This window comes from Eubalaena glacialis, chromosome 4, assembly GCF_028564815.1.
Source record: "Eubalaena glacialis isolate mEubGla1 chromosome 4, mEubGla1.1.hap2.+ XY, whole genome shotgun sequence".
Classification (NCBI taxonomy): Eukaryota; Metazoa; Chordata; class Mammalia; order Artiodactyla; family Balaenidae; genus Eubalaena; species Eubalaena glacialis.
Genome location: NC_083719.1, coordinates 142,049,537 through 142,071,789, shown reverse-complemented (window position 1 = coordinate 142,071,789; position 22,253 = coordinate 142,049,537). Strand labels below are relative to the sequence as shown.

General features: G+C 46.8%; 1 protein-coding gene across 2 annotated transcripts; it reads left to right on the top strand.

Annotated features, from left to right (window-relative positions):
- The first annotated feature begins 855 nt into the window (after positions 1 to 855).
- Positions 856 to 21,911, top strand: C1QTNF2 (C1q and TNF related 2). 2 transcript variants are annotated; one of them, XM_061188402.1, is made up of 4 exons: positions 856 to 892; positions 1,218 to 1,315; positions 17,279 to 17,531; positions 21,129 to 21,911. In XM_061188402.1, exons 3-4 carry the CDS (start codon positions 17,288 to 17,290, stop codon positions 21,740 to 21,742), a joined length of 858 nt encoding a protein of 285 aa, XP_061044385.1. In that variant the 5' UTR covers positions 856 to 892; positions 1,218 to 1,315; positions 17,279 to 17,287; the 3' UTR covers positions 21,743 to 21,911. The 2 variants fall into 2 exon arrangements, with proteins under 2 accessions (XP_061044385.1, XP_061044386.1); XM_061188403.1 differs by lacking the exon at positions 1,218 to 1,315 and having other exon boundaries at positions 862 to 892.
- Positions 21,912 to 22,253: the final 342 nt, after the last annotated feature.

Genomic DNA, 22,253 nt, shown 5'->3' with positions numbered 1-22,253 from the left:
GTGAGGCCAGCGAAGCCTCATCTTCTGGGGAGGAGGGAGATGAGGGCTGGGACACAGGGGCGCCTGTCCATTATTATGTATGTGCACACTCACATTATGGACCAAATCCACACCAAGGCACGTATACATATAAACACATACAGAATGAGCCACCGCACAAACAGGTGCCACACAGCATTATGCACGTACACACTGATATGCAGTTACTGCGACTCATACACACATTTAAACGTGCACCCAACACATATATCCAGCCACTACTGTGTACACACTGAAACTGAAGTACACTTCTGTTGCACACCAAGCTGCATGCTTGGATATGTGCGTATATATGTGCAGACACAGCCCTGATGTATGTTTGGACACATGCACTTATGCATGCACACACACACACACAAAACTAAACACGTACACACGATTCCTAATCACTCTCGAGTACACGCACATTCAGTACACAGCAAGAGGTACTCTGTTATAAGCTGTCATGCCCACAGCACAACCCCTAGATCCACAGCGAGATGAATGCTCACGTACAAGCAACACACATGCCTCTTCAGACATGCACACGTACCCACGCACTTGCAAACGCCTAGATAACAATCACTCTCGTGCAAAGAAAATTTCAAATGCACTGACAAGTTCTACGCACAGAGCGATGCATCGACACACTCAAGTTGTCACCGGAGCTGAAAGGTTTTTCCCAACCGATGCCCAAGAGAGCGCGCCGCGCTGCGGGCCGGCCCACGTGACCGGGCGGAGAGCTCTCCCGCCCATGACGGGATGGGAAAAGTATGCCCGGGGCGGGCGCCGGCTGGGCTGCAGCTACGGAAGGCGGGACGGCCCAGAGCTTCGTGGCTGCAGACCCGTCTGGACGTGGCCGGCAGCGGCGAGGGTAAGTGTCTGCGCAGTCCGCCCAGTCCGCACCTCCGCCACCCTCCGGCAGGGACGGAAAGTGTGGTCGGGGAGGGGGGATACGCGGTGCCGGCGCGGGTGGGAGGAGGTGGGAGGGAGGGTACTGCCAACACCCCCTCTTTGCAGGCCAGGTAGCCTTATGAATTACAACATGAATTGACATTTATTGAGTGCTTACTGTGTGCCAGGCTCTGTGCTCAGAGGTTTTCTCGTTGATAGTAATAGCTCGACCATTTGTTGTGCACCTATTTTGTGCCAGGCCCTGCCAGCCCTCCACTTAAGCTCTTTCATTTCCATGACAACAGGTTATCACCACCTGCAGAAGGGGCACCGGGCTCAGAGACGTTAATGACTTGCTCAGGTTGCACAGCTAGTAGTTGGTGGTAAAGGGATTTGAAGCCTGGTAAGTCTGAGCCCAATACCCGAGCTAACAATCATAGTTACTTATCAAGTGCATTATCTAATTGACTCTTGACAACATTTCTTAATCAAATATATCATACAGACAGGCAAGCTGAGATTTGCACCCAATTCTTCACAACTCTCTTCACTCTCCCTCCCCTCCCCACTACTTGTCTCCAAGCCTTGTCTTATTTACTTCGTTCTTATTTCTCCATCCCCACTGCCACTGCCCCATTCCAGGACTGTTCCTTTCAACTAAACGGTTGCATTGGCTCCCTGCAGCCTCCCAGCCCAGGTCTCTCCCCTAAAGCCTGAATCCTTTGCACAACCTCAGTGCAATCGTCCTCTACCCTTTGACTGCAAAACTCTCCTGCGTGGAACCCTTCAAGGGTCACCTCCTTAGACTGGCCATCTCCCAGAGACCCCACTGAACCAGCAGCAATAGCAATGACAGTGTCCTATATGTGCCAATCCAAGGCTGAGGCTCAGTTAGTGTTGTTCCAAGTCCTCTCTGCTCCTCCATTTCTGCCCTCCCATCTGCACAGCTCTCCTCTGATTCATTCCGTTATCTGGTAATCATATCCAGTATGCTCACTTTCAACTGCCGCTCGGCAAACCTTCCACACTTTTCAGAACCTCACTACTGCCCTTCATTCGAACACATCCAGTGCAGCACAGGCTTCCTTTCTTCCCAGATGTCTGACTTCTCCCCATCCCCTAGCAGGGACACAGCCTTGACTGTCTTCCAATCCTTAAGCCTTCGGGTTACCTTTTGTTTTAAATGATACAAAACTGACAATGCTTACCTTAAAAAATTCAGACAGTACAAAAAGGTGGAAAGTGAAAAGTAAAAGGTCACACACTCCTTCGCAATTCTGGGAGGTAACCCCTTTAACAAGATGCGTGTCCTTTAAGGAATTTCCCCCACAAACATACATACACATCTCTATTTATCTGTGTCTATCTTGTTTAAATTCAAGGAAAAATCATACTTGACATTCCCTGCTGCAACTTGCTTTTTCACTTAACAGTGTACATTGGCCATCTTTCCATATCTGCGTATACTTTGTTTCCGTGTATAGTGTGTCATTACACAAATGAATTGAGATTTCTTTCACAAGTCTGGGGCATCTTCAGACCTACTCAGCCTCCACCAAATATTCAGCAGATTCCCCCAAGAAGTTACTTCTTTCTCTGCAAATCCCTCCATTCTTCCCCGTCTTGCTATTCCTCCTCTCATCTTCACCTGCAGATTGGACACAGATGACTGGACCTTCTTTCCTACAGTCCCAGTGTCTGTCGCTTTCTACTCCTGAATGTTCATCATGGGGCAACACAGACCCTGTATATACTCACAGCTTCCCCCACTCCTTCCTCCAGGTCAGAGGCCTGCCAAGCTGGCTTTACCTCCGTGAGGTGAACTCCTGCATAAGTCAGATTTCTGTTAATCAAGTTCTAATCTAGGTTTACTTTTGAAGGGAATTCTATGCCAAATCTTTTTTCAAGGAAATAATCTTCCTTTGGATTTGTGCATTGCTGTAACTGGCTTACTTCTATAACACACACACGCAGCTGCCCTGTTAGTTAAGGCTTTATGTACATGCGTCCTGTGCCCAAGCAGAAGGGCCGTGATAGAGGGACACGAGCCCTGGGCCCTGAATCAGCAGGCTTGGGTTCCATCCCAGCTTTGACCTGGGAAAAATGACTTCACTTTTCTGAGTTCTGTATTCTTTCCTGCCAAATGGGGATGATAGCATCAGCCTCTTAGAACTGTGGGGAGAATTAAAGGAGAAAACGAACATCAGAGCTTTGAAATAAGAACACACAACATACATGCAGAATACCCTCTTCCTCTAGATCATACGCCAACAAAGGCCGTGCATGATACATAAGTGAACAGGATGCATGACATTTAGGAGTGGTGAGGACTGGACACTGAAGAATATAGGTCCTGTGTATTAGTTTGCTAGGGCTGCCATAACAAAGTAACACAGACTGGGTGGCTTCAACAACAAAAATGTATTTTCTCACAGTTCTGGAAGCTAGAAGTCCCTGATTAAGGTGATGGCAGATTTGGTTTCTTCTGAGGCCTCTGTCCTTGGCTTTCAGATGGCCACCTTCTGACTGTGACCTCACATGGTCATCCCTTGGTCTGGGTGTCATGTCCTAATCTCCTCTTCTTATAAAGATACTAGTCATATTGGATTAGGGCCCATCCATATGACTTTGTCTGACCTTAATTACCTCTTTAAAGATCCCATATCTAAATACAGTCCCACTCTGGGGTTCTGGGGGTTAGGACTTCAACATATGAATTCTGAGGAAACACAATTCAGCCCATAACACCTTGTCCAAGAGGTAGCCAATTAGTGCCCTGCCAGAATGCTGCCAGATCCTCCAGATTCTCAAGAAAAGCTGGAAATCTTTTTTTTTTTATTTGAAGTATAATTGAGTTATGATATTATATTAGTTTCAAATGTACAACATAGAGATTCAATATTTTTACACACTACAAAATAATCACAATAAGTCTAGTTACCATCTGTCACCATATAAAGTTATTACAATATTATTGACTACATTCCCTATGCTGTACATTACATTCCTGTGACTTATTTATTGTATAACTAGAAGTTTGTACCTCTCACTCTCCATCTGTTTCACCCATCTTCTCCCCTACCTCCCCTCTGGCAACCATCTGTTTGTCCTCTGTATCTATGAGTCTGTTTCTGTTTTATGTTTGTTCATTTGTTTTGTTTTTTAGATTCCACATATAAGTGAAATCATATGGTATTTGTCTTTCTCTGTCTGACTTATTTCACTTGGCATAATACTCTCTAGGTCCATTCTAGGTCCATCCATGTTGTCACAAACGTCAAGATTTCATTCTTTTTTATGGCTGAGTAATATTCCATTATATATATCTTCTTTATCCATTCATCTATAGATGGACACTTAGGTTGCTTCCATATCTTGGCTATTGTAAATAGTGCTGCAATGAACATAAGGGTGCATGTACCTTTTCAAATTAGTGTTTTTGTTTTCTTCAGATGTGCATTTTCCCAGAAGTGCAATTTCTGGACCATATGGAATTTCTATTTTTAATTTTTTTAGGAACTTCCTTACTGTTTTCCATAGTTGCTGCACCAATTTACATTCCTGCCAACAGTGCACAAGGGTTCCCTTTTCTCCACATTTTGGCCAACACTTATTTGTTGTCTTTTTGATAACTACCATTGTGACAAGTGTGAGATGATATTGTGGTTTTGATTTGCATTTCTTTGATGATTAGTGATGTTGAGCATCTTTTCACGTGTCTGTTGGCCATCTTTAGAAAAATGTCTATTCAGGTTTTCTGTCCAATTTTTATCAGGTTGTCTTTTTGCTGTTGAGTTGTATGAGTTCTTTGTATATTGTGCACATTAACTGTTTATCAGATATATTGTTTGCAAATATCTTCTCCCATTCAGTAGGTTGTCTTTTCATTTTGTTGATAGTTTCCTTTGCTGTGCAGAAAATTTTTGGTTTGATGTAGTCCCATTTGTTTATTTTTACTTTTGTTGCCCTTGGCTGAGGAGGCATATTAAAAAAAAATATTGCTAAGACCAATATCAAAGAGCATACTGCCTATCTTTTCTTCTAGGAGTTTTATGATTCCAAGTCTTTAATCCATTTTGAGTTTATTTTTGTACATGGTATGAGAAAGTGGTCCAGTTTCCCAACATCATCTATTGAAGAGGCTGTCTTTGCCCCATTGTATATCCTTGCCTCCTTTGTCATAGATTAATTGACCATACAACTGTGGGTTTATTTCTGGGCTCTCTATTCTGTTCCATTGATCTAAGTGTCTCTTTTTGTGCCAGAACCATACTGTTTTGATTACTGCAGCTTTGTAGTATTGTTTGAAATCAGGGAGCGTGATACTTTCAGCTTTGTCCCCCTTTTTCAAGATTGTTTTGGCTATTGTTGGGTCTTCTGTGTTTCCACACAAATTTTAGAATTATTTGTTCTAGTTCTGTGAAAAATGCCATTGGTATTTTGATAGAGATTGCACTGACTCTGTAGATTGCCTTGGGTAGTATGGTCATTTTAACAATATTAATTCTTTCATCCATGAGCATGGTATATCTTTCCATTTGTTTTCTTTCATCAGTGCCTTACAGTTTTCCAAGTACAAGCCTTTTACCTCCTTGGTTAGATTTATTCTAGGTATTTTATTTTGAAATCTTGATTTTAACATAAAATCTCCCAAATTTTACATTGGCAACAATTTCAAACGTTAAAAAAAAAAGACAACAACAACAAAAAAACCAAAAGCACGGTGCAGTCTGTGGTTTGCATAAGGCCATTGATAAGCCAGCTGGTCACCCCTTGTCTAGATTATAACTTCCTCGGTGGCAGGACCATCTTCCATAGCTCTCAGCCAGAGGTCCTTGCACATTGCAATCTTAACAAAAATCTGATCACTGAATGACAAAATTCCAATTTTACATACTTGTTTAAAGTAGGGCACACCCATAGAAATCCTGCACCTTTGCATTCGTGCCACGCTGTAAAATCACCTCAGCTGTTATAACTGCCTTCAGTGCCATTTATCCCAAAGTTCACAACTGTTCAACTCCTCACAAGCTCACTGTTCTCACCATTTTACAGATGAGGAAACAGCAGACCCAGGTCTGCTCATTTATCTTTCTCCCATTATATCTCTCTCATTATATGGTTTTCATATACTGTAATTATATCAGAATAACACTACTACTACTGAGTGCTTACTGTGGGCTGTTTACTGAATGATCCTATTTAATATTCACAGTTACTCTATAATGGAAGTATGAGCAATCAAATTACTCATGGAGACATTCCTAAAGACCTCAAATAATTCAAATTGTTGTAATTCAATACTCGCCAGCTGAAGGATGGCAGGTATTTCTGTTTACCCATTAGAATTTCTGTTTACCTATTAGAATAGCCTTGCAAGGTTCTTGACAAACTTTCACACATAAAGTGAAACAATAAATATTTTTATACCATGCTATTTCAAATTCAAATGATTCAAATAAGACGATACACATTGCTTTTCCCATTTCACAGACAAGAAAACTGAGAGATTAAATAACTTAACAGAGGTCAAACAGCTAGAAAATGACTCTTAACCATTACTTAACCACCAGCTCAGCTCTGTGCTCTCAAAGGCTAGCGCTGTGTCAGGTCTTTAGAGTTACCCTGAATGCCCATCACAGCCTGACTGGAAGTGACTCCATGGAAACCAGCAAGCCCAGGGAAGTCAAGGAAAACTTAGGTTTTTCTCCCCAGCCCTTCAGAGTTCAGACTTTGTTCCTCTCCCTCAGTTTCTGGATCTGCAAGCACAGTCCTTTCTACACCATTCCAAGGAATCATGTAGCCCCCAAATTTCCTTCCCCTGCCTTCTGTATGGTCCTGGATGCTCCTCAAGGGAGCCTGTATCAAAGAGAAAGGAGGAGCAAGGCTTGCTTTCTCTCCTGGTATAGGTAGGCCAGGTGGGACCCTCAGTATAACCAGATGGTGTGCCCTATAAAAGCAGCAACCACATCTTTTCATCTTCAGATCCCCAGTATCTCGCCTCCAAGGCAATAAGAATAAGCCACACCATTTATTAGGCAGCCTTTCCAAGCCATGGTACCAAGTACCTGCATATGTGATGGCCCACTTGACCTCCCGTCACTTGATGAGATAAACACTCTCCCATTGATTCACCTATCTTTGTACTGTGGAGCCTGAACATGCCAGGTGGATCAGGGGTATAGGGCCAAGCCAGACACCCTCATCCTTCCCTCAGGACGGAACGGCAGGAGTGAAGGCCAAGCCTCCCTAGGAATCTCCTTTGGTAGCAACAGACAGAAATACAACTCAAACTGTCTTACCCGAAAATGGAGAATTTATTAGGAGCCTTCAGGGGCCTCCACCTGAAATGCCACAGGACTCATGGAGGAGGTCAGGGTGATTTTCCGTTGGTTGAACTGCTGTTGGTGACAATTTTAAACAAGGTCTGAAGTTTTGTATCATGTTTTGCTTTCAACATCCATCATCTTGTTTGCTTTTCAGAAGGACAAATAATAGCTAATGCTTTTACACCTCTTCCATATGCCAGGCCTTACTCTAGGAAAATTAAATCCTCATAAAAACCTTCTAAGGTAGGTACTATTATTTTCGTCCCCATTTTGGAGAGGACGAGGATGAGGGAGAGAGGATAAGTAACTTGTAGAAGGTCCCACAGCTAGTTGGTGGGATTTCAACTCCAGCAACTCTGCTTCCATCTAATACAATAGCCACCGTGTGGCTGTCAAGCACTTGAAACCTGGCCAGTGCTGCAAGTGTGAAATACACACTGGGCTTCGAAGACTTAATGGTACTTAAAGAATGTAAAATGCCTCAACAATTTTTACATTGATTACATGTTGAAATGATGATATCTGAGATATACTGGTCGAAATAACATATGAAAATTAATTTCACCTGCTTCTTTTTACCTTTTTCACGTGGCAGTGAGACCGCTTAAAATGACACATGCGTCTCACATCCTCCTCCTATTGGGCAGCGCTCTGGTCGGCCACTTGGAGGCCGGCCCTCAGGAGAAGCTGGATACAGGGCTCTGAACACCCGCGGGCCTCCTCCCCCGTCTTCACACCCCACGCGTCAGCTGCCTGCTGCTCTCACTGCGGTCCTTGGTCTCCAGGGCGGAAAACAGCTGTGGGCAGGTCCAAGCTTGACGGCTTTGGCTTCAGCCGCCCGGGAGCCTGACTCTGGCCCTCACTTCGAGGACAGCTGAAGTCCCACGTGAAGCAGCCAGGGACCCAGAGGGTGGGGTCCGCGCCCACCACATCACATGCCACGCGTGTTGGTGTGTAAGAGTTTGGGCGCATCTGTCAGAAGCTAGAACTTGGTGGCGGTAACGCAGGGCCCGCCACGCTGACTTCCGGGGTGCCGTCCGAGTTCCCGCTGAGACAAACTTCGCGAGATCCTGGCTCCTGCTCCGTCATTAGGTCTTGCTTTGGCATTGGACCTCTTTCTCTAGCCTGAGCCAAAAACAGGGGCACGGGGGTGGGGGAAGGAGAAAACAGCAGATCAAATATTTTCTGAGGCCTCTTGGCAAGTGGGCCCCATGACTTTTAATCCTCTGTATTTAGACTTAGTGCTGGAGTGTTTCCAAATGGGCATCGGTCTCCAGATACCAGGAAAGGGAGCTGGTTCCGTGAGCACTGCGGGAGGAGCGGCGGCCAGACCCTTTCTCCTCCCATCGGCCTTTGTCAGCTTCTCAGAGAAGCTGTTTCCAATTTGCTTCCTGGAATTCAGGGAGGGCATGGGGTGTTTTTCATCATGGAAATTTCACTCCCATCAAAGCGAATTTTCAGCGAGCTTCATCTGCGAGCAAGCGTCACCCCAATCCCATCACCAGCCCTTTCCTTTTAACTGCAAACACAGGGAGAATTGCCCGGCTGCGTCAGGCTCAGGTGTCCTCCACCTGAAGCACTCCAGGGGCTCCTAGTGGGAGATCAGGACTGCACGCTGTTAGTTCCGCTGCAGTTGGTGGCAGTTACGATTTTAAACAAGGCTCTAACTTTTGTATCATGTTCTGCTTTCAACATTGGTTATCTAGTTTGATTCTCGGGAGAACTCTGTAAGGCAGATGGGGTGAGAGTTATGATCTCCATCTTACGGGTGAGAAAATGAGGCCTGGCTAGGAGGAAATGACTTTTTCCACGTGGCCAGTGAGTTATAAAACCAGGCCTGGGACCCACGTGTTCTGAATCCAAGACTCAGTGTTCTCCTTGGGTTTCCCTCAGTAGCCAAGTGTGGTTTTGTCATCCTTTTGCTCCCGTTGCTCTTTAGTTACACGAGTGACCATTTCATTCAAGGCCGTTGAACAGCTGTGAGCTGAGCTCTTATTATGGGCAGGGCAGACCCCGTGCTAAGCTGTGGTCATAACAGAGAGCAAGACGGGCAGGGCCTCTGCATTCCTGGACCTTCCACTCCAGGGGGAAGACAGACAACAGAAAGTTAATGAGCCAAGGAGCAAAAAATATATAATCACAACTCGGGCCAAGTGCTTTGGAAGGAGGACCAGGGTGGTCTGAGCAAACAAGCAGGGGGGGCCTCTCTGAGGAGGTATTAGCCCTGAGACTTGAAACATGGGGCAGGCAGCTATCTGAAGGCTTCTGAGGGAGAGGGTTCCTGTGTCACACTCGGGGCTAGAAGCTTTGAATACGTTATCTCATTATTCCTGGATGAACTCCGTGAGGTGGGTGTACTATTATTCCCATTGGATAGTTGAGGAAACTAAGTGGCTGTGTTTCCCACAGCTCTTAGTCACTGAGTGAAACACCATCCCTACCTGTCAGTGTGTCACAACCTCATAACCAACATGGCAAATTTATTTGAGCACAGTTTATGTCTTCCGGTCTCCAAGGGAGATTGTGCAGAACTCAGGCTCAGCAGCATTGCTCAAGGCCCAGGCAAGTGTCCCTGGAGTTTCCACATTCAGGTAGAGGCATTGAGAGACCCATATCCCCACTGCTGGCCCTTCTCACATCACAGTCTGAATAGAGGGCCCTTGGGAGGGAACCAGGGGTTCATGTCCTGAGAGCTAAGGGCAAGAGCAAGGAGGAGGAAGGCTCTGCCCCTGACAGGGGACCTCAGGCTGGGGCCCTTTAAGCTCCTAGTGTTTTCCTAGAACACTTGTCATTAAGAATCATTAGCTACTTAACTCAGAGATGAGGAGCCCAGGGACTGGGTAAATTAAAACCAGACTGAAGAACTTCATCCAAGCTCAGCACCTCATGATTCCATTTTGGGGGTTGAACCAACTAACATTTTTTTCCCTTCAGCAGGAAGACTATACCATGCAGCCTTCCCTGTTCAACTCACACCAGTACGGACAATTTAGGAACTAAGATAGTTTTTTTAAAGGTGAAGAAGGACTAATGCTTATTTTTTCTTATCAATTGAACAGGCATTTATGGAGTACCTGCTGTATGTAAAATATTCTGCAAGCCCCTCCCTGGAATGGGGGTAGGGGCCCTGTGCTCTAGGAGGTCAAAAGGAGGAGGGGTTAGAACTGGATCGGGTTTGGGTTAGAAAAACTGGGGAAAGGAGAAAACTTCTTTGAATCCAGGGGTATCAGGGCCCTTTTGGATTTAGACCACCACCTTGTTTTCTCTTCACTGTGAATTTTCTTCAGGGCTGAGTGTGGGTCTCAAACATGCATTAACCAAGCAAATATTTCTTGACTACCCACTATGAGCAAAGAAGTTGGAAGCCCTGGGGATATAGCTAGTGTCCCTGCTCCCGTGGGGCTTCCATTTTAATGGGAGAGGCCCAGTAAGTGGGCAAGCAGACAAATGCAGTGAATACGGGTGAGATGTAAGGGCTGGAAAGACAGGACAAGGAGCTGGGCTCCAAAGGGAGAGCTGTCTGAGACGAAGGCCTTGGAGGAAGTGACATTTAAGCTGAAACACAATGGATAAAGAGCCAGCATGCCAAGAGGGTGGGCCCCTGGGCTGCAGGCAAAAAGGTGAAATGGAGCTTGACCTGAAGGCGGGGGGAGTGCAGGAAGAGAGGGGAAGAACCAGGGTTAGGATGGAGGCAGGGGGCCATTGCCTTTAAGGCCACATCGAGGGTTTGCTGTTTGCAGCCAGCAGCCACTGGAGTAAGACCGTCCAGGAAGTGATGTGGCTGCGTTATGTTTATAAAGGATCCCTCTGGCTTGGGCTTGGAGAGTGCCAGTGCAGGGAGCAAGAGACAAGGCTGGAGGCTCTTGCCAGCTCTAAGCAAGGCATGAGGTGATGGTGCTGAAGGGGAGGTGCTTTGTGCACCCTGGTCTTTTGGTTCAGCCCCTGGGGACACCCCGTTAATACTGCAAAGGGGCATCCCAATGGTGGGATGTCAGGGCTCAGAGGCTGCCCCCCATCGCCTTGGCTAAACCACGTGTGGGCCTCTCAAAGGACAGGAGGTTTCCTCAAGCATCAATCTCAAGTACCCTGAAGGAGAAAAAGCATCACTTTTACATTTCCTTAATCATGTATTTTATATGATATAATAAAAGATGAGACATCAAAGAAATTTCTCTGTTGCTGTGTGTGGCTTTGGCCTATGCTTCAAGGTCTTTTCTGTAATTTGCGATATTTAGGAAGAAAAATCCAAAAAACACTGACATAATGGAAAGCATTTGGGCGTTAAGGTCTGCCAAACCCAAGTTCAGATATAACTTCTGCCATGAACTAGTTGTATAACATGAGCAAATTAACCTCTCCGAGCTTCAGTTTACTCTTCTATAAAACAGGAAAAAAAAAAAAAAAATAGCAGGGAAGGGAACAAGGCGTAGTACATTACATATAGTCTTCAGAGCCCCTCAGACACAGGTTCGAATGTTCTCCCCAGTACTCGAACTGTGTGATTTGGGGTAAAATCATTTCATTTCTCAGAGCCTCTGTTTTTTGTTTGTTTGTTTGTTTTTTAATATTTTATTTATTTATTTATTTATTTTGGCTGCATTGGGTCTTAGTTGTGGCACACAGGATCTTCGATGAGGCATGCGAGATCTTTCGTTGCAGCATGCAGGCTTCTCTCTAGCTGTGGCGTGAGGGTTTTATGTCTCTAGTTGTGGCGCGCGGGCTCCAGGGCGTGTGGGCTCGCGGTTGAGGCTCGTGGGCTCAGTAGTTGTGGCGCACAAGCTTAGCTGCCCCGCGGCATGTGGGAACCTAGTTCCCCGACCAGGGATCGAACCCGCGTCCCCTGCATTGAAAGGCAGATTCTTTACCACTGGACCACCGGGGAAGTCCCTGAGACTCTGTTTCTTCCTCTGAAAAATGGGACAATAAGTTTACTGCCTTCATAGGGTTTATTGTAAACTTCAAATAAAATAATTCCAGTAAAGAGCTTTGCTCAGTGCCTGGAACTTCGTAGGTGTCCAGTTAAGTCAGTTTGCTTCTGCCTCAGTTTCCCTGTCTGTAACCAATGAGGTTGGCTTAAATGGCCCGTTGGGGCTCTCTTCAAGTTTGTCATTCTAAATTTATTTTTAAGCCCCAGCAAGAGTTCACCTGTCTGGATGCCTTGGGGCCTTGGCCCCCCTCCAAGCCCTCATCCCCAGGTTTTTTCACCACTGTGGTGTGGAGAGTAGGCTGGGAGCAGGGCTATTTGGAGCTGTTTTCTTCGGAGGTGCCCTGGAGGCAAGGAGACTCTCTGCTCCCTCCCTCTAGGTTTGGAACCAGAACCTAGTCTCCCCGCCTTTATTTCCAAAACAGTTCCTGGCTTGAGCTGCTTCAGGAACCTCCAGGCTCCAGCTCTGAGAAATACCTTCCTCCCTGCACGTTCCAGAGCCTCCGCCCAGCCACTGGGGCCCACCCTGGGCCAGCATCACTGAGCGGGATCACTCAGTGAGCCCCCCTCTCAGCTCACTTCCTCCTTCCTCCCTCTCCCTTGTCCCAAATATTCACAGGTTGCAACTTTCCAAACTATTTCAAACCTGCGTTGAGAAGTCGGTTTCTCTTCTGGGGCCCCAGATGTGTCCCAGCTCACAAGTAACACTAAGACCAGTTTTGTAAGATTATCATCAAGTAGACAAGGGAAGGAGATGGAGATTCCTGGGGCCTGGGGAGTGCCTAGGACAGTTTTCCAAAGTCCGTCATGCATGTAACTTCTACCGAGTTTGCCTCCCACCTCCCACTATCGTTTATGCAGCCCATGTGGAGCCCAGGTGGCACCAGAGAGACAGCAAACTGCAACTTTATTTTTGCCTCCCTCTGCCCATTTAAAATCTAGCCAATGAGGGCGCTCCCCCCTCCACTAGGTAATCCACTCCCAGGTAATCTGCTCTTCAATCTTCGTTCAAAGGTGAGACTTCTCCTGTCCCCCAGCGCAGGTGTAAGGCTGGCTGGACCACCTGCCCCCCTTCTCAGCTCACCTCTTTCCAGGCTGAAGGAACGAGGGGAAGGAGAAGTAAAGGGACAGACAGCAGGGGGATTCTTGTTTCTTGGCAGGAACAGGGCTAAGCTCCTCGGCCCGTCTGGGCCTGGCAGACACGGATGATGTCTCTTTTGTTGGGGGCCTTCTGCGGGCTCCTTGGTGGTTCCCAGGTTGAGCCCTCTGACTGTAACAGCCGTGAAGCGGGCCTCCACACTTTCTTTTGCAGGCAAGTCCAGGCCTCACCCTCAGCTTCTGGTTTTTGGGCATCCACCCTGCATGGTTATCACTGCTGGGCCCCTCACTTTCTGTCCTGGCGCCTCCAGCTCAGGCCGGCTGGGGCTGCGGAATGTCTGGCACCTTCCGTCTACCAGAGAAGGGGAGGAGGCAGTCAGCCCCCTTTCTGAGCAGCAGGGAGCTCTCTCTTCCCCCTTTCACGCAGCAACCTGCCACTTTCCCACCCACCAGCTTCCAGAGGAAGGCCTTGGATTCATTTCCACGCCCCCTCCCCTTCCCCACCACACGGGTTGCATTTTATTCAGTAAAATCCAAGAGTGCCCAGAGTCATGGAATGAGCTCTCAGACTATTCCTTTGTCATTTCTTCACTTTGGCCTGACCTCTCGACTGAGCATGCAGCCTCTTGTGTGTCCTGGTGCTCAGGTGAGAACTTCGATTTTAACACCCTCTTTCCCTGACCCACTAAGTCTTTCTTTGCATCCTCTCCCAAGGGCTAGATACCCAGAGCTCACCTGTGCCCCTGTCAAGTCCCTTTCTTTACGTTGTGCCACAGGCCTTCCTTGCATCCTAGCAGATTCTCTGTCCCAGGGTCCCTGGCGCTGTGGTCCTGTCTGGGGGTTTCCAAGGTTTCCATGCTTATTTGTGGAGGCTTGCTCAAGATTCTTTAAGAATGGGTGTGCACTGCCACAGATGACAGTGCTCTTTGTGGAAAAGGGATATTAGAAAGGGGTATAGAGGCATGAAAAATGTACTATCACCAAACTGAAACTGTTTTTTCTTCAATTCATCAGGATTACAGAAATGGAAAAAGACAATAACTTTGTTACTATACGATGTCATGTTATTTAAGGCAGTATCTGGTACTAAATCATCTCTACCTAGCCAGGGACACCTCTTTGACATTTATTCTCTGAGGTCCAAAGAAGGAAAGTAACTTGTCCAAAGTCACCAGGTTGGTGAGCCTTGGAGCCGGAACTAGACCAGGCCCCCAGTGGCAGTGCAGTGCAGTGCTGCGGTCTCCCCTCCTCTCCCTGGCGGGGGAGGTCTGGTCTTCTCTTCCCTTCATCTGTTCCCAGGGTTAAAGATTTGGAGGGGTCAGGAAGAAAGGTAGAATCGGCCTGTTTCCAGAGGTGGCCCAGTGGTCTGGACAGGCTCCCAGGCCTCAGGCAATGCAGCAAGTGAAGGGAAGGGAGGCTGAGGGCCCAGGAGGGAATTGTGAGCTCCAAGGGTGAGACCTGAGCAGTGGTCCTCCCCTACTGCCAGCGCCACAGCTGCAGGGAGCCCCCTCATGCTTGAAGGCTGTGATGAGGCAGCTGAAGGCTGTGCGGGAACGGAGAAGCCAGCAAGACTTCATATCTAGTAAGAGAGGGCCAAGTGGAGTCTGAAAGTCTCAGTCAGCATCAGAGGTGAAGGGGCTTAGAAATCATCTAGTCCAGTGGTCCTCAAAATGGGTACGTGAACCGACAGCATCAGTGTCCCTCAGATACCACATAATAATGCAAATCTTCCAGCCGCAACGCAGACCTACCGAATCACAAACTCTGGGGGTGGGACCCAGCAGTCTGGGTTTGGACAAGCCCTCCAGGTGGACCTGATGCATGCTTGAGTGTGGAAACCAACCCCTTATTTTTCAGGGGGGCAACTGAGGCCCAGAGAGGGAAAGGGGCTTGCCTAAAGTCACAAAGTCAGTTACCACTTCAGAGCTCATCCTAGAGGCAAGAAGTCGTGCCTGGAATGTTCTCTCTCCTGGTTTCATTCCAGGGAGAGAGGCTGTTGGTCACAAAGTGACTGAGTGAGTTTGTTGAGAGATCTTGAACAAGTGGCTTATTTCTGCTCTGGACCTTGGCTTCTGCATCTTCCCGGTGAGGAGCTAGGGGTAGATAATCTCTGGGCACATAACACTCTGGTCTCTGGTGTGATCATGCCCCAGCCTTAAGGACTTGGTGTGAAATTAAGACATATTGAGGCTTGCAAATTTCCCCAAAAATTACATCCCACACGTCTTTTCCAGGAAGCTCTTACACCAAATGTGCCACCAAAATGAGAGAGTGAAAAAATAAAATGAAATAAGAGAAAGACATGGGATTCGTAAAGCAGGAGATATAACGCAGGAGAGAGGCAAAGAGGATCGCCATGATGGTTATAAAGGAAAATCCTGGGATGACAGCTTAGCATGTACAAAGGTTGGAATAGGAGAATGGAAGGCTCCAGGACTTATGTCTTCAGGAAAATAAACAGAAGAGGTAAATTATCTGATACATTTGATAATGTAGAAAATAGTGGCGTAGAGAACTAAGCAAATAAAATTATTAATATCTCCAGTAAGAAAAGTGTGTATAAGAAAGGAAGTATAATTATAGTACAGTGCTTAGCTTAGCAGTAAACAAGACATAATAATTCAGAGTGAATTTTGATTTAGTCAAAAATTATATCTGAACTGCATGAGGGAGAGAAAACAGGGTCTTAGAGTGATGGAAGAGGGCTGAATCTTCATCTGTCATAATAGGAATTCAAAAGGAAATGTCCAAAATTGATAAAAAGAAACCATGTAAGCATATTATCTTTTTTTTTTTAATTTTTATTTATTTATTTATTTATTTATGGCTGTGTTGGGTCTTCGTTTCTGTGTGAGGGCTTTCTGTAGTTGCGGCAAGTGGGGGCCACTCTTTATCGCGGTGCGCGGGGCTCTCACTATCGCGGCCTCTCTTGTTGCGGAGCACAGGCTCCAGACGCGCAGGCTCAGTAGTTGTGGCTCACGGGCCTAGTCGCTCCGCGGCATGTGGGATCTTCCCAGACCAGGGCTCGAACCCCTGTCCCCTGCATTGGCAGGCAGATTCTCAACCACTGCACCCCCAGGGAAGCCCCATATTATCTTTTAATGTCAATAAATGCCAGAAGAAATACCCAAAAGAGTTTGGAGCGGGGGGAGGGTTGAGGGGTGGGTATGAAGATCACACACAATTTTTCATTATAAGCTTTATGGTATTATTTGACTTTATAACAATGTGAGTGTATCATTTTTATCATTTTTTAACTGGAAAAAAGAAAAAAAGCAGTGTAACCTGAAGCAAAGCACACAATCTCTGGATTTGCACAGCCTCGTTCAAATCCCAGCCCTGCCAACTGCTAATTGCCTGACTTAGTCACGTTGTGAACTTCTCTGAGCCCCCATTTCCTCTCCGTATCTTTTCGGTGAGGATGCTGTGAGATTAAGTAATGCGTGGAAAGCTCTTAGCCCAGGCCTGGTGCACAGGGAGCCCACGGCAGAGGAGCTGTGCCCACGGCCCACCAGTGCTGCTCAGGCTTGGGGCACCTTCGCTCAGAGCTGACACCTCACTTCTCACCCACCAGTGTGCTGCCCCGAATCCTCTGGGAGAGGCAGCCTAGTTGCAAATCACCACCTGCAGTTGGAAGTATTGATATTTCTCCCCTTGTAACTTTCCATTCATGCCACATATTTGAATGAAACCATGGATCGTTTCTCTCCATCCACAGCTCCTCCCCATCAGCTGTCACTGGGCTGTCAGTCCTGCCACTCTGGAGCGCGACAGTGTGAGAATGTGTGCCCCCCTGCAGGAGCCCTCCCAAGTATATTCTGAGTCCATGACTCAGCTCATCCAAATATGTCCTCAAGATGTGATGACACTGTCCAGCTACTTGTATGGGACGTGGGAGAGAGGAAGGATCAGAAATGTAACTGTGTCTCTCCCAGATGCCCTCTCCTCCTCTTCCTCCTCTTGATGCCTTTCTGATTGACCCCCAGTTAGCTCACAGCTCTCTTGCCTCCCATAGGTGACCACCATGATCCCCTGGGTGCTCTTGGCCTGTGCCCTTCCTTGTGCGGCCGACCCGCTGCTTGGTGCCTTCGCCCGCAGAGACTTCCAGAAGGGCTCCCCTCAACTCATCTGCAGCCTGCCTGGCCCCCAGGGCCCACCTGGCCCCCCAGGATCCCCAGGGACCTCAGGAATGGTGGGAAGAATGGGCTTTCCAGGCAAAGATGGCCAGGATGGCCAGGACGGGGACCAGGGGGACAGCGGAGAGGAAGGTAAGAAGCCCAGTGCCTGTTTCTCCTGTTCCCACCTGGGGATGACAACATCTGACACAAAAGGGGTTTGCGAAGTTATGAAAACTAATGTGAATCCCATTTCATTATAAACCAAATTAACGTGTCTTTAAAAAACAGAGCAGTATATTCTCTGGAAAGGAACAGTGAGCATCAGATCTTCTGTTCCTGCCCCAGCTGCACCATTGATTTGCTGAGTGACTTTAAGCAAGTCTCCTGAAATATTATTCAGAACTCTTTCGGTCGCAAGCAACAGAAACCCAATTTATAGCCCCAAATGGAATTTATTGGCTCATACAACTAGAAAGTCCAAGAGCTGAGCTTCAGGAATAGCTGGGTCTAGGAGCTCAAATATTGTTGTCAAGGCTTTGCTTCTCTCTGTGTGTTGGTTTTGTTCTCACAAAGGTTGGAAGTTATGAAATGCCCACTGGTGGGCTCAAGCCTACCTCCTCATGGCTTGATCCATAGAGCAATTCTCAGGATGACTGAGTCTCCTTGATCACATGTGCATCCTGGACCAATCCCTTTGACTATGGAGGTGAGGTACCACCATTTGCTAGGACTGGGTCAAGTGCCCACCCCTTGGCGTGTGTGAGTGTGTGGTGAGGGCAATTGGCCACTGTGACTTACAGCCTCACTAGGACCACATGAAGTAGTGAAGGGCAGTTTCCTGAAGGAAGGGGTGCCAGGCAGGCAGCAGACAAGTTGGATACTGTCTACAGGCCTTCTCATCCTTGACATTCCTTATATTTCTGAGTGCTTACCCCGGTAACCAAGCACTTTTCAGTGTCAGCAGCATCCCAAAGTGTACATTTTAAGCATTAGTGAAATCATAATTTTTATTTGTATGGCATTTTAACATTGACAAAGCACTTTTGAGTATGCTCCTCATTTGCTGGTACAGCAATACCATCCTATGAATGAGGTATTCTTATTATCCCCATGTTACAGATGAGGACACAAAGTCAGAATGATCAAGTTGAGAACAGCACGTCGTAGCTGCAAGAACTTAAACTTTGGAAACAAACCTGGATACCAATTTTGACAAATTACCTCTCCTGTCTCCAAACCTCAGTTTCCTCTTCTCTAAAATTGGGATTATCACAGGACCTACCTCACACGGGTGCAGTGAAGATGAAATAAAATAACATGTGAAGCACCTGTCTCAGAGTAGACATACAATAAATGGTAGTTGTCCCTTAATAGACTTGCTGAGCTCACACCACAGGCTGGTAGCAGACTCCAAATCCAGGCCCTTTCCTACCAGATCAAATTAATTCCTCCAAAAGCACCTCCTTTCCAGAAGAATAAATACAAAAGTAATGATAATGGCTTTGACTTAAGGGGCGTCAGAGTATGTCAGGCACTGGACAACATAGTTCCCATTTCCTGACCACAGTGGTCAATTCAGGTCTGAGCGTGTGCTCCAAGCAGAGCCAGCCAGAGTTTGCATGACATTTTATGACATGATCCATCATCCTTATGAACCCTAAGAGAAACAGGATATCTCTGCTCTTGACTTTCCCCACCTTGATTAAGAACTCTGAGGATATAGGTTTGGGGCTGTTTTGGCTGTCTCTTCTGCCATGTATTGAGTCTCTGCTGAGAATTAAGCCAATACACCAAGGAAGGCAGTGTTGAGAGATGCAGAGTCCTGACACACATAACCCAGATAAAGCTGGGTCATCCTGGGACCAGTCATAGGACAGGATAATCTCCAACCACCCTCCCCCTGACATACACATACAAACCCACCTCCAGAAAGGTCTTGACAAGTAAAAGTCAGCTTTTCCAGAAGTTTCTCAAAAAAGGAAATCAAGAAGGAAGCACACACCATAACACGTCATAAAACTTCCCAATAAGCTTCCTTATCTATTTGTCTTCCCAAAAAACTCCACTCCAAAATGACCCTGTCTTTATTCCTCCTCTTCTCACGGTCCTTTCTCCCACTTTTTATTTATTTTCATTTTTTCAAAGAACAGCTTTTTGACCTTTCTTAGTTTTATTTTTTCCCCATTCCTTTTATTTATTTTTAATTACACGTATAATACACAAATACATTTTCATTGTAATGTATTCAAACAGTATAAATAAAGCAAGATCTCTTCTCAATTCTTACCCCTCGTCATCCTCCTTTCATCCTCCAAAGGTAACCACTATTAATTGGTTAAATGTATAACCTCCCTGGCCTCTTTCATATATTTACATGTATGTATAATAATACCAAACACTTCCAGGCACTCAGCATAAGCAATCCGTTCCTGGAAACTAGATGTTCAGTGAGAAAATGCTATTTGGAAATCTATTTCCCGGTTACTTAAAATACGAAAAACTTAAATGCATTACACGTTAACCCAAAACTCTAAAACACAGAAAAATGCCTGTATGTGTACATATAAGGAGCCAAGTACCTTGTTAGGATGTAAAATATCTGCAACATTACCTGCTGATCACCCAGTTTGTAGGGTGGTTAATGAACACTTGCTTTGTGTGCTGTGATGCTAAGACACTGCTTAGCACCTGGCAACCCCTCCAGCAGCAGGCTCCCTGATTGACATCTGGCATGCTTTCCAAAACCTCTACCCACAGCTCTGCCAGTCTGCCAATTGTATCAACCGTACCACCATTGTGTTTGGATGTGACTCCAGTCATTACCCAGATACAGTTTGTTTAAAGTGTTGTATTGAGTTTGGGGGACATAAATATAAATGTTTCCCACATAATCATCAGCCAAAAATGTTGTATTGAGAGAAACGCACATTATTAGAGGATGGGTATTAAAAACCCAGAGGTGTTCTACAGGCACATATTACTGTGAAAATGTAATACTGTGAAAATGTTCTGCAGGCTATACCAAGTGTATTTAGCAAGTGTTTACTATGTGCCAGGCACTTAAATGGGTGTAGAAATACCGTTGTGGTTTCCTCTGAACAAAAAGAAGTTTCTGCCACCTGCTTGTTCCTCTTAACAGTGTAGTTGAGAGACGTTTTCAAACAGTGCACGTAAATCTGCCTCATTTTTTAAACTCCTGCGGAGAATTGCACATAATGGATGGACCATAATTTTTCTCATTATCTCCCTTTGGTTGGGCATTTAGTTGTTCCTAGTTTTTTGCTATTGTAAGCAATGCTGCTGTAAAAACCCTTGCCCACGTGGGCAGGGATCTTGGGCACTGGGCAGGGAGTTCACTAAGGTCAATGGTTTGAAGTCAAGAGGCTTCTTGCAATTCTTGTCTCAACCCATTACCAGCGCAGCCGGGGGAAGGATTGATCTGGCAGACAAATCAGACTCTTCCTTAGAAGGCAGGACAAGGGAAGGGCGTGAATTGTTACACGTTATTTTTGCCCTGATCCACATGATTCTGGAAGGTATGTATCACGTTCGCATTTTCCAGATAAGAAGGGAGAAGTGCCCCTGGTTATACCATCAGGATTTGCACCCATTTCTATGCGACTCCACAGCCTTCATGTTCTTTCCCTTATCCAAAGGCTTGTGCTCTAAGGATGGAAAGCCCAGGCCAACGGCCTCTGCCTAGTTCTCTGAGGTCCCCTCCATAACACCAGCTGCTCTGTCTTCCAGGTTCACCTGGCCGGACAGGTAACCGGGGAAAGCCAGGACCAAAGGGCAAAGCAGGGGCCATTGGGCGGGCCGGCCCTCGCGGCCCCAAGGGGGTCAGTGGTGCCCCAGGAAAGCATGGCACACCGGGCAAGAAGGGGCCCAAGGGCAAGAAGGGGGAGCCCGGCCTCCCGGGCCCCTGCAGCTGCGGCAGTGGCCACGCCAAGTCGGCCTTCTCCGTGGCAGTGACCAAGAGCTACCCAAGGGAGCGGCTGCCCATCAAGTTCGACAAGATCCTGATGAACGAGGGCGGCCACTACAACACGTCCAGCGGCAAGTTCGTCTGCGGCGTGCCAGGGATCTACTACTTCACCTACGATATCACGCTGGCCAACAAGCACCTGGCCATCGGCCTGGTGCACAACGGCCAGTACCGCATCCGGACCTTCGACGGCAACACGGGCAACCACGATGTGGCCTCGGGCTCCACCATCCTGGCTCTCAAGCAGGGTGACGAGGTCTGGCTGCAGATCTTCTACTCAGAGCAGAATGGGCTCTTCTATGACCCATACTGGACCGACAGCCTCTTCACGGGCTTCCTCATCTACGCCGACCAGGACAACCCCAATGAGGTGTAGACAGGCCAGTGCTGGGTCACCGAGGAGGGCACCAGCTCCTGAACTTGGGCTTCCAGAGCAAGACCCCTAAACTGTCTGTTGGGGACTGGATGTCGGGAGCTTCTAACCTCTGGCCGACCTCCTCTGCCCCTCTGTTCCTCCATCATTAAATCCAAGCTTTTTTATTCATCCTTCCATCTATCCATTTGCTAATTTTCTTAATATGTACTATGTGGCGGGCACTGTGCTACACTCCAGAAGGTACCTCAGTGAACAAGACAGACAGTGGTTCTCTCCTCGTGGGGCTTACATTCTAATGGGAGAAACAATTTACAAACAAACCAACAAATAGTATAATTATTGTGCCAAGATGGAAATGCACATGCCATGGTTGGGAGTAATAGGAAGAACTGGAGACAGGGAAAAGGGTGAAATTGTTTTTTTAGATATCATCTTTTTGGGTTTACTTACATAAAGTCTACAAATCTTAAATGGACAGCTCAATGAATTATCACACATGTACACACCTTGT